The 14580-nt window shown below is 40.1% G+C and overlaps 1 protein-coding gene across 1 annotated transcript in view; it reads right to left on the minus strand.

Annotated features, from left to right (window-relative positions):
- Window positions 1-1815, minus strand: part of C7H1orf198 (chromosome 7 C1orf198 homolog) — a 38154-nt gene extending 36339 nt beyond the window's left edge. The window contains exon 1 of the mRNA XM_077168298.1: window positions 1385-1815. Coding sequence (XP_077024413.1) covers window positions 1385-1732 — 348 coding nt within the window. The 5' untranslated portion in view covers window positions 1733-1815. The remainder of the gene's footprint in view (window positions 1-1384) is intronic.
- Window positions 1816-14580: the final 12765 nt, after the last annotated feature.

Genomic DNA, 14580 nt, shown 5'->3' on the forward strand with positions numbered 1-14580 from the left:
ATATGCCTATTTTTGCACTGAAAATGTTTCAACTCTAGGAATACATTTAAAAACCTACATTTTCATCTACCCAGTTTATCACACCCTTTTTTTTCCCCTGGCAATGGCCCAATTGAGAATTTCTTTTAATTCCATCAGAATAAGGCCATGTTGGTAGTATGTGTCTGTCCTCTCACACTTCCCTCACATTAAAGTGGGTTTTATTACCACAAATGTTACATTAGGAAATGTCTCAGCACACCCAAGTCTGAAATTTAGATTTAAACCTCATTCTTAGCTTGAATGACTTAAACAGTCAACAACTTCCTACAAAAGAAGTGCTCCAAGCACAACTCCTAACAGCCTTAGTTAGTACTGTGTGGATTTCATTTTTATACCTTTCACTCCTTTTGACTTTGTCCTTCCTTGCAAAAGTTTAGTTTTGAAAGGGCCAACAGCAAATTCTAAAGTCACAAAACAGGTTTTGGTTACACACATTTCCAAGAAAAAGAAGGAAAAGTTTCTGATCAGCACAAACCACCAGGACTCTGTGATTTAGAGCTTTTTTCTTGCAGTTTCAGCGTTTCAGCCTTCACAAGGACTACCTCTTTAGAGAAGTTTGGGCATAGTGAGTGTCTAGATTGGATATCTGAACATACTCTTATAGGAACTGAGGCTTATTGCAGCTCATTTAAACCACGCATCCCTTAGTTTTTTCACTGGAAAACAGGGACCACAATGCTCATCCAAAACATAAAGTGGACATACTCACTAGGGAAACATCTGGGGGGGGGGAGTTGACTCATGCCTTCTAATTTTGTGAAGAACCTCTTCTTGTTATCTAGTTTGGCAATTTTACTTTCCCCGTGTACTTATCATAAATGCTAATATTAACTATCCTTTACTGAGAGTCTTCCCTGGTCGGTACTGCACTAAATACTTACCTTTTCCTCGTAGAGTTATTATCCTCGATTTACACAGGAGTAAACAACTGAGGCTCTACGTGGTAAATAACCCAGGGCACACAACTACTAAGTGCAAGTGCTAGATTAGCACCCAGGCCTGCGGACTTAAAATTATTTGTTCTTTCTACTTTGGGGTGTCCAATTTATGGGGAAGTTACTACCCGGCGCGGGTCCTGAAGCAAGTCTAGATGGCGGGTATTTAAAGACAAACACCCGCCCCCCCAGCTGATTTCTCCACTAACCTTTGGCCGGGGCGATTTCGGTTCCGGGATGCCTCTCCCACCCAAACCCATTCCAGGGAGCTTTCTCCTTTCCAGCCCTTACTTAACCAAAACTAGCTGGGGCAATGCCACCCAGGCAGGTGCCCTCCCGGCCGGGGGCGACTCGAGGCACACGGGGAGAAAGGAAGCCCACCCCGGTCCCGGGCGCCCCGCAACTACCTCGTCCCCGAAGTGCACGATCTTCTGGCCGGTGGGCTCGCGCAGGCTGGGGAAGCAGGCGGGCGTGGGGTCCCCGGGGGCGCCGGCGCGGTGCGCCGCGTAGCGGGCCTGGATGTGCGGCCCCACCATATACTGGTCGATGATTTCGTCCTGCTGCTTGGGGGGCAGCCGCTCCCACTCGGGCCCATACTTCTCGCGGATCTTCTCCTTGTCCTGCATGATCTTCCTGGCCATGGGGCTCAGCGACGAGAAGTAGGTGAAGCGCTTCCTCTCCTTGTCGTCCAGAGGCCGGTTCCCGTTCATGACCGCGGAACGCGAGGCCGCGATCGCCGCCGCCATGGAGGCCATGGCCCTGGACCCTTCCTCTCGGCCTCCTCCTCGCCTCTTCCCTCCCCTCGGCTCCGCTTGGCCTCGCTCCCGCCCCCTCGGCCCCTCCCCGCGGCCAGGAGGGCGGACCGCAGGCTGGGCGCGGGCGGGGAGCGCCGGCAGCGCCTCCTGCTTCCCGGCGCGCTCCTCCCCGCCGCGCCGCGCGCTCCACCCCGCCCGGCGCCGCCCCTCCAGCCCGGCCCCCGCCGGGGCCCGCCCCGCCCCGCCCGCCTCCGCAGCCTGTCCAGCTGCAGGTCCTGCGGCGCGCGCCGCTCTCCAGCTCCCCCGCCCGCGGTAGCCCTGCCCACCGCGCGCCCTATGGCTTCCCCGCCCCTCGCGATTTTGAACCCCTCCGGGGTCCCCGCGTCAGGCACCTCGGCCCCTGGGTTCCTCCGGTATAACCTCCCCTCCCTTTCTGGGTTTTCCTTTTACAGGCTCAGGAGGTGGCTGATGCTTTCCAGAGCCCGAACTCCGCGGTATCCCTTTATGGTGATCACCGCAGCGCCACGTGGCTGGACAAAGGAAACTTCTTTCCCCCTTATGTTTGCCGGGGGAAAGGCCAACATTTTAGGACGGAAGCACCTGCCGCCTTTCTCCCTTTATTGCTTCTTTTCCAATTCCTTTCTTTTATGTGCCATCATCGTTAGCTTTCTTTGACCAATCCCAGAACCTGGGTTAAGGTCTTGCCATGATATCGGAGAATGGCGGAGTAGATGTGGGGATAGGTTGTGAGGATCACGAAGGAATGACCGCTGGACTAAAGTCTGGCCTATCATGATTAGTTCTCAGCCCCTCCTAAAGAGATCTGAGAGTAAATGAAGTATCATTCATGAGTCCTTAACCAAAGAAGTAGGAGCTGCAGGTCACATCCCTCCCAGGAGGCTGGCCAGGAGCCAGACACACCTGTGGATCGTTTTGCCTCTGCACATGTCTTCTAGGCAGCAGTTCACTTTTTAGGTTGGGCTGGTCGAGAAAGAGGTATTCCCCAAGGAGGGCACATGGCCTTTGCTTTTTCTTGATACCCCAAATGAAATCGCAAGACTTATTTTGGAATTTCATAAATCATGGGAATTCTCACCAGTCTGTGTTTACAAATTGAAGAGGGCAGAAAGTTTTCATAGTTAACCAAGCAGCGAGATGATGTCCCAAAAGCAGAGACCTGTGTTTGTAGGGCCTGAGGTGAATCCCAGACAACAAAATTAAAATGATAAGCGTCCCTTTCTGCTTCATTGCCTGATTTTTTTTTCTTTCCATTTCATTGAGGTATATTCATGCATCACACAAACAGTCCAAGGCATCCAATTACTGGTTCACAGTATCATCACATGGTTGTGCAAATATCCCCATGAGCGATTTTAAAACATTTTAATTACTCCAGAACAGAAATAAGAATCAAAAAAGGTAAAACCCAAATCCTCCTATGCCCCTGATTCCCCCTTATTGTTGACCCATAGTATTGGTGTAGTACGTTTGTTCCTGTTGATAAAAGAATATTAAAATATTACTGTTAACTATAGTCCATAGTTTACAATAGCTATTTTTCTCCATATACTCCTATTAATTTTTTTTAACATTTGTACTGGTTCATGCAGAAACTTATTTACATACATGACTTTAAACAACAACTTTCAAAGTCATCTGCAGTGTATTGCCATTTCTTATAATCCCAAGAATGAGCTACCATCACCTCTATCCATTCCCAAACATTTCACTTCAACCTTTTTAACAATTCTGTATATATTAGGTAACCACTCCCCCTCCTCTAGCATCTATCTATCTCTAGGTACTATGTATACTACTTTTTCTCATGCATGTCTTTATTACTCATCTACCGCAGACTGGATAAAGGGGGCATCAGTCACAAGGTCTTTATAATCATACAACCACAAGATAAAAGCTACATGCATAGTTATGCCGTCATTATCAAAGGTCAAGGCTACTGGGTTGAACTTCAATAATTCAGGTAGAAACCAACAAACTAGAAGCCAAAAAGAAATGTCCTTACAATGATTCAGTAGTGATAATCACTTGTCAAATCCTAATCTCTGTGTCACAACGCCTTCCTCTCATTTGATCAGTTTCTCAGTCTTCAGAGGTATTTGAGCAATGATCACTCTAACTTCTTCGTGCTGAGGAGGGGTGTTGACATGATGGGTGAGAGGAATGCAACTGGTTAATGTTCTTGGAGAGACCGGTACATCTGGGTTTCAGGACTTAACTGGGATAGGAACAATCTGGAGATTTTAAGTTTTTGAAAATATAAACTTAAGTAAAATTTTGTAGAGACTCTTAGAGCCCAGGGTATTCTTTTGAGTTTATTGTTGGTTGGGGCTTGGCAAAGTGGCTATTTTGCAGTATCTGGTTGAAGCTTGCACAAGAGTGGCCTCCAGAATGATCTCTCTACTGTATTTGAAATCTCTTAGCCATTGAAATCTTATATTGCTTCATTTCTTTTCCTTTTGGTCAAGAAAGGACTGTCAATCCTACATTGTCATAGCCAGATTACTTGCCTGTATCAACAAAACTGTGTGATAACAGCTAACACCATCAGTAAGAAGTAAGTGTACTCTAAAAAAAATAAATAAATAAAACAATGATATTTCAGCTGTCATTGAGGGTCTTTGCCTCCAAAGTAGCACTTCTGAACACAAACGTAGAAAATAATCTATGAAGTCCTATTTTAAATGTGGAATGACCTTATTATCTTCTGGTCCAGAAATCCTAAGAAAATATTTGTGGAATGTCATGAATGTGACAAGTTCTAGAATAAAGATATTAATATCAACAATGTTATTATTAGCATGATATATGGAAGCAGCGGGAAAAGACCCAACCCAGTCACTAGGTAATAATCTGACCTGCAAAGGTATGTGGAATATATTTATGAAGCTGTAAGTTTGAGAAATTTCTTCAGCATTATTATTCTCACCCTACTCGACTTGCTGCTATATAGGCTCAGTACACTGACCCAAATCCTGCTGACTTCTTTCCTCTAATTCTTATTTAATAATATGGGTGATATTTTTAAATGTATTCTTGAAATTTAATTAGCTCTGCACTTGCTTTGCAGTTAACATATGAAGAGTACTGTGTTATTAGAAGCTTGGCCAATGCTGTTTTCAAAACAGCTGCAAAAATAAATGTTAGTTTCAAAAAACCACAAAAGTGTTTTGGGTCAAATATAATTTATTGTCAAAGAAGTTTGCAAAATACTAGGAATATGAGATAATTCAGGGGTATTGGCCAAAGTATGTGAAGTCTATGATCTGGATGATAAGGGGTAATTAAAAGAAAAATTCTTCCAGATTATGAGAAGAAACTCAGGGGAATTAAATGGCTCTAACAGATGACTTTGCTAAAGTAGAAAAATTATATATATGCTCTGGGGAGGGAAATAAGAATAGCCAAATTCCAATATATAATAAGTAAAATAGTGGGATGGATGTAATGCTTAGCATCTTCTTAAACAAGATTTAAGTGGAGGAAACTTGCCTTGTCTTTATGAATTTGGTTTAGCTAGTAGACTCTGTTCCCAAATTTGAAATTCATAATCTCTGACTCACTGAAATGCTTGTAAAACTTGCAGTGGTCTCAAGAACAATTTTCATTCATCAAAAATGTATTGAGGGTGGTGACAAGATGGCAACTTAGCAAGGTGTGGGATTTATTTCCTCCTCCAGAGCAGGTACTAAATAACCAGGAACAGTACAGAATAACTGCTGGGGGCCATATCAGTGACCAGACACACAGTGTACCCCAGTCTGGACCAGACCAGCTGGACCAGCTGCGAACTCCCCAGAACCATGAGTTCCCCATGCCACTGCGGCCAGTGATCCTCCCCCACAGGCTGCTTCCCAGAGGGGAAAGGAAAGGGACGTTACCAGCAGCAGGGGTTGAGCACAACCAAACACCAATTGTGGAATTAATTCACAAATTCTGACTACTAAAAATAGGCCCTCAGCTCAGGTGAACCAGCTCAAAGAGGAGGTTGCTGATATTTGCCCCGGGGACAAGGGGGCAGGGCTGATCAGAAAGAAAAAAGAAGAAGCAGGTTTTCTTGATCACCCAAGGGAGGGGTGAGGCCCAGCTCAGGTGGATTCCCTCCCTCAAGGAATTCAGACCCCAGGGCTTGGAAATTTGAAGCCATTAAAACCAGCCTACAACCTCTCCTCTGTCCCCACCATGCCCCCAGCAGGGAGAGTCTGCCAAAGTTAAAGGTACCGCATCATCTTATGCTGGTGGGACCTGCAGGCAGACAAGCACCACATACTGGGCAGGATAAGAAAAACAGAGTCCAGAGACTTCACAGGAAAGTCTTTCAACCTGCTGGGTCTCACCTGCAAGGAAAACTGACACAAAAGTGACTCTTTCTCTAATGGTGGGGGGGAGGGGGGAAGGCACCATACAGGCAGGGCAAGAAACAAGAAAACAAGGACTGAAAAATTTTCCTCTGTTAAACAAAACCTAAGCTAGAGGTCCAGATGAAGCTGAACTGAATGTCAAAGAACAGATAGGCAAAAAATTCATCCAGCAAGAAAACCCTAGATAAAAGAACTGAAAACAATCTCCAGAATAAATTAATTAAGGTAATTAAATGCCTAGAGGCCAGCAAAAAATAATGAATCAAACTAAGAAAATTGAACATATGGCCCAGTCAAAGGAACCAACAAACAATTCAAATGAGATACAGGTTTGAAACAATTAATTCAGAATGTTAGAACAGACATGGAAAACCTCATCAAAAATCAAGTCAATGAATTGAGGGAAGATATAAAGAAGGCAAGGAATGAACAAAAAGAAGAAATCGAAAGTTTATAAAAACAAATCACAGGATTTATGGGAATGAAAGGTACAGTAGAAGAGATGAAAAAACAATGGAAACCTACAATGGTAGATTTTGAGAGACAGAACATAGGATTAGTGAACTGAAGAACAGAACATCTGAAATCTGACAAACAAAAGAAAATATAGGGAAAAGAATGGAAAAATATGAGCAGGGACTCAGGGAATTGAATGACAATATGAAGTGCATGAATTTATGTGTTGTGGGTGTCCCAGAAGGAGAAGAGAAGGGAAAAGGAGGAGAAAAACTAATGGAGGAAATTATTACTGAAAATTTCCCAACTCTTAGGAAAGACTTAAAATTACAGATCCAAGAAGTGCAGCGTACCCCAAACAGAAAAGATCCAAATAGACATACCACAAGACACTTACTAATCACAATGTCAGAGGTCAAAGAGAAAGAAAGAATCTTGAAAGCAATAAGAGAAAAGCAATCCATCATATGCAAGGGAAGCCCAATAAGACAATGCATAGATTTCTCAGCAGAAACCATGGAGGCGAGAAGGCAGTGGAATGATATATTTAAATTACTAAAAGAGAAAAAATGCCAACCTTCTATATCCAGCAAAATGGTCCTTCAAAAATGAGGGAGAAATTAAAACATTTTCAGACAAAAAAATCACTGAGAGAATTTGTGACCAAGAGACCAGCTTGCAAGAAATACTAAAGGGAGCACTAGAGGCAGATATGAAAAGACAGGAGAGAGAGGTGTGGAGAAGAGTATAGAAATGAAGACTATTAAGTAAAATAAGAAAAATTTGATATGACATATAAAATACAAAAGGCAAAATAGTAGAAGAAAGTACTACCCATACAGTAATAAAACTAAATGTTAATGGATTAAACTTCCCAATCAAAAGACATAGACTGGCAAAATGGATTAAAAAACAGGACCCATCTATATGCTAGCTACAGGAAACACATCTTAGACTGAAGGATAAACATAGGTTGAAAGTGAAAGGTTGGGAAAAGATATTTCATGCAAATAACAATCAGAAAAGAGCAGGAGTAACTATACTAATATCCAGCAAATTAGACTTCAAATGTAAAACAGTTAAAAGAGACAAAGAAGGACATTAGGTATTAATAAAAGAAACAATTCAACAAGAAGACATAACAATCATAAATATTTATGCACCAAGCCAGAATGCTCCAAAATACAGGAGGCAAACACTGAAAAGAGAAATAGTTGGAGACTTCAATTCCCCACTCTCATCAATGGACACAACATCTAGACAGAGGATCAATAAAGAAACAGAGAATTTGAATAATACAATAGATGAGCTAGATTAACAGACATTTATAGAACATTACACCCCACAACAGCAGGATACACCTTTTTCTCACATGCTCATGGATCATTCTCAAGGATAGACCATATGCTAGGTCACAAAACAAGTCTCAATAAATTTTAAAAGACTGAAACCATACAAAACACTTTCTCAGATCATAAAGAAATGAAGTTGGAAATCAATAAGAGGAAGAGTGCCAGAAAATGCACAAACATGTGGAGGCTCAACGACACACTCTTAAACAACCAGCGGGTCAAGGAAGAAATTACAAGAGAAATCAGTAAATATCTCGAGGCAAATGCAAATGAAAACACAACATATCAAAACGTATGGGATGCAGCAAAGGCAGTGCTAAAAGGGAAATTTATTGCCATAAATGCCTATATCAAAAAAGAAGAAAGGGCAAAAATTCAGGAATTAACTGTCCACTTGGAAGAACTAGAGAAAGAATGGCAAACTAACCCCAAAGCAAGGAAAAGGAAAGAAATAATGAAGATTAGAGCAGAAATAAACAAAATTGAGAACATGAAAACAATTGAGAAAATCAACAAAACCAGAAGTTGGTTCTATGAGAAAATCAATAAGATTGATGGACCCTTAGCAAGATTGACAAAAAGAAGAAGAGAGAGGATACAAATAAATAAGATCAGAGATGGAGGAGGAGACATAACCACTGACCCCACAGAAATAAAGGAATCTATGTCAGGATACTATGAACAACTTTATGCTAATAAATATGACAATGTAGATGAAATGGACAACTTTCTAGAAAGGCATGAACAACCAACATTGACTCAAGAAGAAATAGACGACCTCAAAAACCAACCACAAGTAAAGAAATCAAATCAGTCATTAAGAAGCTCCCTAAAAAGAAAAGTCCAGGACCAGATGGCTTCACATGTGAATTCTACCAAACATTCCAGAAAGAATTAGTACCAATCCTGCTCAAAATCCTCAAAAAAATTGAAGAGGAGGGAAAGCTACCTAACTCATTCTATGAAGCTGACATCACTCTCATACCAAAGCCAGACAAAGATATTGCAAAAAAAGAAAATTACAGACCAATCTCTCTAATGAATATAGGTGCAAAAATCGTCAACAAAGTTCTAGCAAATAGAATCTAGCAACACATTAAAAGAATTATACATCATGACCAAGTAGGATCCATTCCAGATATGCAAGGATGGTTCAACATAAGAAAATCAATTAATGTAATACACCATATCAACAAATCAAAGCAGAAAAACCACATGATCATCTCGATTGATGCAGAAAAGGCATTTGACAAAATTCAACATCCTTTCCTGTTGAAAACACTTCAAAGGATAAGAATAGAAGGGAACTTCCTCAAAATGATAAAGGAAATATATGAAAAACCCACAGCTAACATCATCCTCCATGGGGAAAAATGGAAAACTTTCCCCCTAAGATCAGGAACAAGACAAGGATGTCCACTATCACCACTGTTATTCAACATTGTGTTAGAAGTTCTAGCCAGAACAATTAGACAAGAAAAAGAAATACAAGGCATCAAAATTGGAAAGGAAGAAGTAAAACTCTCACTGTTTGCAGATGATATGATACTGTATGTCAAAAACCCCCAAAAAAATCCACAGTAAAACTACTAGACCTAATAAATGAGTACAGCAAAGTGGCAGGTTACAAGATCAACACTCAAAAATCTGTAGTGTTTCTATATACTAGCAATGACCAATCTAAGGGGGAAAGCAAGAAAAAAATTCCATTTACAATTGCAACCAAAAGAACAAAATATTTAGGAATAAATTTAACTAAAGAGACAAAAGAACTAAACAAAACTACAAGAAATTGTTAAAAGAAATCACAGAAGACCCAAATAGCTGGAAGGGCATACCATGTTCATGGATTGGAAGGCTAAATATACTTAAGATGTCAGTTCTACCTAAATTGATTTACAGATTCAATGCAACACAAATTAAAGTCCCTGTCATGGTTAGGGACAGGTGTCAACTTGGCCAAGTTGTGGTACCTGTTCATCTGAATGGGCAAGCGCTGGCCTGTCTGTTGCAATGAGGACATTTCATAGGATTAGGTCATGATCACGTCAGCTACATCCACAGCTGATTCCATTTGTAATTAGCCAAAGGGGAGTGTCTTCTGCAATTAGTGATGCTAAATGCAATCATGGGAAGCCTTTTAAGGAGGACTCAGAGAAGACAGGTTGCATTCCTGCTTTGGCTGGTGAGCCTCTCCTGTGGAGTTCATCCAGCCCATCCATTGGAGTCATCGGCTTTGCAGCCTGCCCTGTGGATTTTGGACTCTGCATTCCTACGGTCACGTGAGACACTTTCATAAATTTTATATTTGCAAGTGTTCCCTGTTGATTCTGTTTCTCTAGAGAACCCTAACTAATACAGTCCCCAAAACTTATTTTTCAGAAATAGAAAAACCCATAACCAAATTTATCTGGAAGGGCAGGGTGCCCTGAATAGCTAAAAGTATCCTGAGGGAAAAAAATGAAATCGGAGGTCTCATGCTACCTGACTTTAAGGCATATTATGAAGCTACAGTGGTCAAAACAGCATGATATTGGCATAAAGATAGATATACTGACCAATGGAATAGAATCGAGTGTTCAGATATAGACCCTCTCATCTATGGACAATTGATCTTTGATAAGGCAGTCAAGCTAACTCATCTGGGACAGAACAGTTTCTTCAAGAAATGGTGCCTAGAGAACTGAATATCCATATGCAAAAGAATGAAAGAGGATCCATATCTCACACCCTATACAAAAATTAACTCAAAATGGATCAAAGACCTAAACATTAGATCTAAGACCATAAAACTGTTAGAACAAAATGTAAGGAAGTATCTTATAAATCTTATACTAGGAGGCAGTTTCCAAACCTTACACCCAAAGCAAGAGCATTGAAGAAAGGAAGAAATAAATGGGAACTCCTCAAAATTAAACACTTTTGGTCACCGAAGAACTTCGTCAAGAAAGTAAAAAGACAGCCTACACATGGGAGACAATATTTGGAAATGATATATCAGATAAAGGTCTAGTATCCAGAATATATAAAGAGATTGTTCAACTCAATAACAAAAAGACAGCCAATCCAATTACAAAATGGGCAAAAGACTTGAACAGACACTTCTCAGAAGAGGAAATACAAATGGCCAAAAGGCACATGAAAAGATACTCAACTTCCCTGATCATTAGAGAAATGCAAATCAAAACCACAATAAGATATCATCTCACACTCACCAGAATGGCCATCAATAAAACAGAAAATGACAAGTGCTGGAGAGGATGTGGAGAAAGAGGTACACTTATCCACTGTTGGTAGGAATGTCAAATGGTACAACTGCTGTGGAAGGCAGCTTGGCAGTTCCTCAGGAAGCTAAATGTAGAATTGCCATATGACCCGGCAATACATTATTAGGTATCTACTCAGAGGATATGAGGGCAAGGATGTAAGCGGACATTTGCATGCCAATGTTTATAGCAGCATTATTTACAATTGCAAAGAGATGGAAACACCTAAAATATCCATCAACAGACGAGTGGCTAAACAAACTGTGGTATATACATACAATGGAATATTATGCAGCTGTAAAACAGAATAAAGTTTTGAAGTATGTGACAACATGGATGAACCTTAAGGACATTATGCTGAGTAGGATTAGCCAGAAATAAAAGGACAAATATTGTGTGGTCTCACTGATATGAACTGACATTAGTGAATAAACTTGGAGAATTTCATTGGTAACAGAGACCATCAGGAAATACAAACAGGTAAGATATTGGATAATTGGAGCTGAAGGGATACAGATTGTGCAACAGGATTGATTGTAAAATCTCAGAAATGGATATCACAATACTACGCAGCTGTAATACAATTATGTTAAAACACTGAATGAAGCTGAATGTGAGAATGATAGAGGGAGGAGGGCTGGGGGCACAAATGAAATCAGAAAGAAAGATAGACAGTAAAGACTGAGATGGTATAATCTAAGAATGCCTAGAGTGTATAATGATAGTGACTAAATGTACAAATTTAAAAAATGTTTTTGCATGAGGAAGAACAAAGGAATGTCATTACTGCAGGGTGCTGAAAATAGATGGTAATTAATATTTAAAAATTTTAACTTATGTATGAGACTAAAGCAAAAAATGTTTATTTGGTACAAAATTTATATTCTGACTAGTGCATTTCCTAATATAACTTCTGTAGACAGCTTAACTAAACACCATAAATACATGGACCCTTGAGTAGGGCATGAGATTTTGTTGGTTTGTCCAGAGTGATGCCCCAATAAATCCCAGAGTGATTTGAACAGTGAATAAAAAAGTATTTGCAAAATCCCCTTCAGGGAATGGTGAGAAAGGGGGAAAATTCAACTTCTCCAAGTTGAATTCTTGATATTCTCACAAGCAGTGGGGACAACCAAAGCTATAGGCTCAGCCCCCAGTCTTGGGGTTTGTTCATATGAAACTTAACCCCACAAAGGATAGGCTAAAACTGCTTAAAATTAGGTCTAAGAGTCACCCCCAAGAGAACCTCTTTTGTTTCTTAGATGTGGCCTCTTTCTCTCAGCCAACATGACAAGCAAACTCACTGCTTTCCCCATCTCTACATGGGACATGACTCCCAGGGGTGTGGACCTTCCTGGCAATATGGGAGAAAAATCTTAGAATGAGCTGGGACTCAGCACCAAGAGATTGAGAAAACCTTCTTGATCGAAAGGGGGAAGAGAGAAATGAGGCAAAATAAAGTGTCAATGGCTGAGAGATTCCTAACAGAGTCAAGAGGTTATCCTGGAGGTTATTCTTACACATTAAATAGATATCACCTTGTTAGTCAAGATGTAATGGAGAGGCTGGAGGGAACTGCCTGAAAATGTAGAGCTGTGTTCCAGTTACCATGTTTCTTGAAGATGATTGTATAATGATATAGCTTTCACAGTGTGACTGTGTGATTGTGAAAACCTTGTGTCTGATGCTCCTTTTATCTACCTTATCAACAGATGAGTAAAACATATGGAATAAAATTAAATAATAGGGGAAACAAATGTTAAAATAAATTTAGATTGAAATGTTAGTGATCAATGAAAGGGAAGGGTAAGGGGTATGGTGTGTATGAATTTTTTTCTGTTGTTTTTTACTTCTTTTTCTGAATCGATGTAAATGTTCTAATAAATGATCATGATGATGAATATGCAACTATGTGATGATACTGTGAATTATTGATTATATATGTAGAACGAATGATTATAAGTTAAGAATGTTTGTGTTTGTTATATTTTTTAAAACTTTTTAAAAAATAATAATAAATAAATAAATCCATGGGGGGGACTGTATTGAGGCATTTGCTACTTTATATTAAGCACCATGATAAGAGAGGGAAAAGGTTTGAGAATAAAGAATGCAGCTTTATTTTTGCTCAATCTGTTGGTGGTGGGCAATCTCTATTCCATTCAAGATGAGCTCTTCAAGACCTTGAGTATGCTCCAGTAGTCTATAGAAAGCAAACTCAAGTTCTCAGTTGTTACTTCCTGGAATACATTTCTTAGAAATTAGGGAGTCACAGTAACAAATGCCTTAAGGATTTGTCTCTTTTGTCTTAAACTATGGAGTCCCTCCTTTGCAAGTATCATTTCAGTTATTTTTCTCAGAAGTGTTCTTCAATGCCCACCAAAATGGAAGCTCCACAATAGTGAGAACCTTCTCTGACATGTCCGTTATTATGAACGACCTCCAGTTCAAAGTGTGAGCTTGTGCACTATTTGTTGAATGAATGAATGAATGTTAGTTATATAGTTTGCTTTATCATCTCCTCTTTACCTATAAGGAAACTGAGGTATCAAAGGAGAAGACTAACCTGTCATCATTCCCCACTACTCCTCAGGGTTTGTGATGGAATTGAGACTCACAGAACAGGTGAATTCCCTAAGATCAGATTAATGTGTCTGAGGTTAATATCTTGATTATTAGGAATAGCAAAACTCCATTAGTAATAGAGCTACAATTTATTAAAGCTTCCAAGTTACTCATTTGTTAACCTAGAGCTGACCTTTTCAGCATCATAATTGAATAGGCAAGATGATAACCAACATTTCCACATTTCCATACAGTCTTTCGTCTTAGCTAACTCTTATTTCCCTGAATACCTTTTTCTAGGTCAGCCCAGTTTTTTAAAGTCTACTACTAGAGATGCAACAGCTGGTCTCAAGGAAGGTGAGTAAGTCTCTACAAAAAAACAGGTACACCCTGCTTGAGCGGAACCTGTTAATCATCAAGGAAAGAATAATTGTCTTGCTCTTCTGTCTGCAATCCTGTATAGCCCAGTGCATCACCGAGAGAAATGTTGTATATTCTATTCATGTTTTACAAGTGTCTTACAAGAGAAATTAAATGTCACTGTAATTGATATTTGATTTTATTTCTTTGGCAATTATTATTACCTATTCTCACATGTTTTGTACCATGTCCCTACCTAGAAGAAAGAAATTGGCATGCTCTGTGGCAGGCACTCTGAAATTTTATATTAGTCAGCTGTTTTACAGTAGTTAGTCACTTTTACATTAGTTAGATGTTTAACATGTATTCCAGCCTTCAGAGGACTTACATCTATTTACTCTCTATTTCCCCACTAATTGACTTGAGGAAGTTCTTTAGGAATGGATCAGGATGAAGATGATGGTTGAAGT

Source organism: Tamandua tetradactyla, chromosome 7 (genome assembly GCF_023851605.1).
Source record: "Tamandua tetradactyla isolate mTamTet1 chromosome 7, mTamTet1.pri, whole genome shotgun sequence".
Classification (NCBI taxonomy): domain Eukaryota; kingdom Metazoa; phylum Chordata; class Mammalia; order Pilosa; family Myrmecophagidae; genus Tamandua; species Tamandua tetradactyla.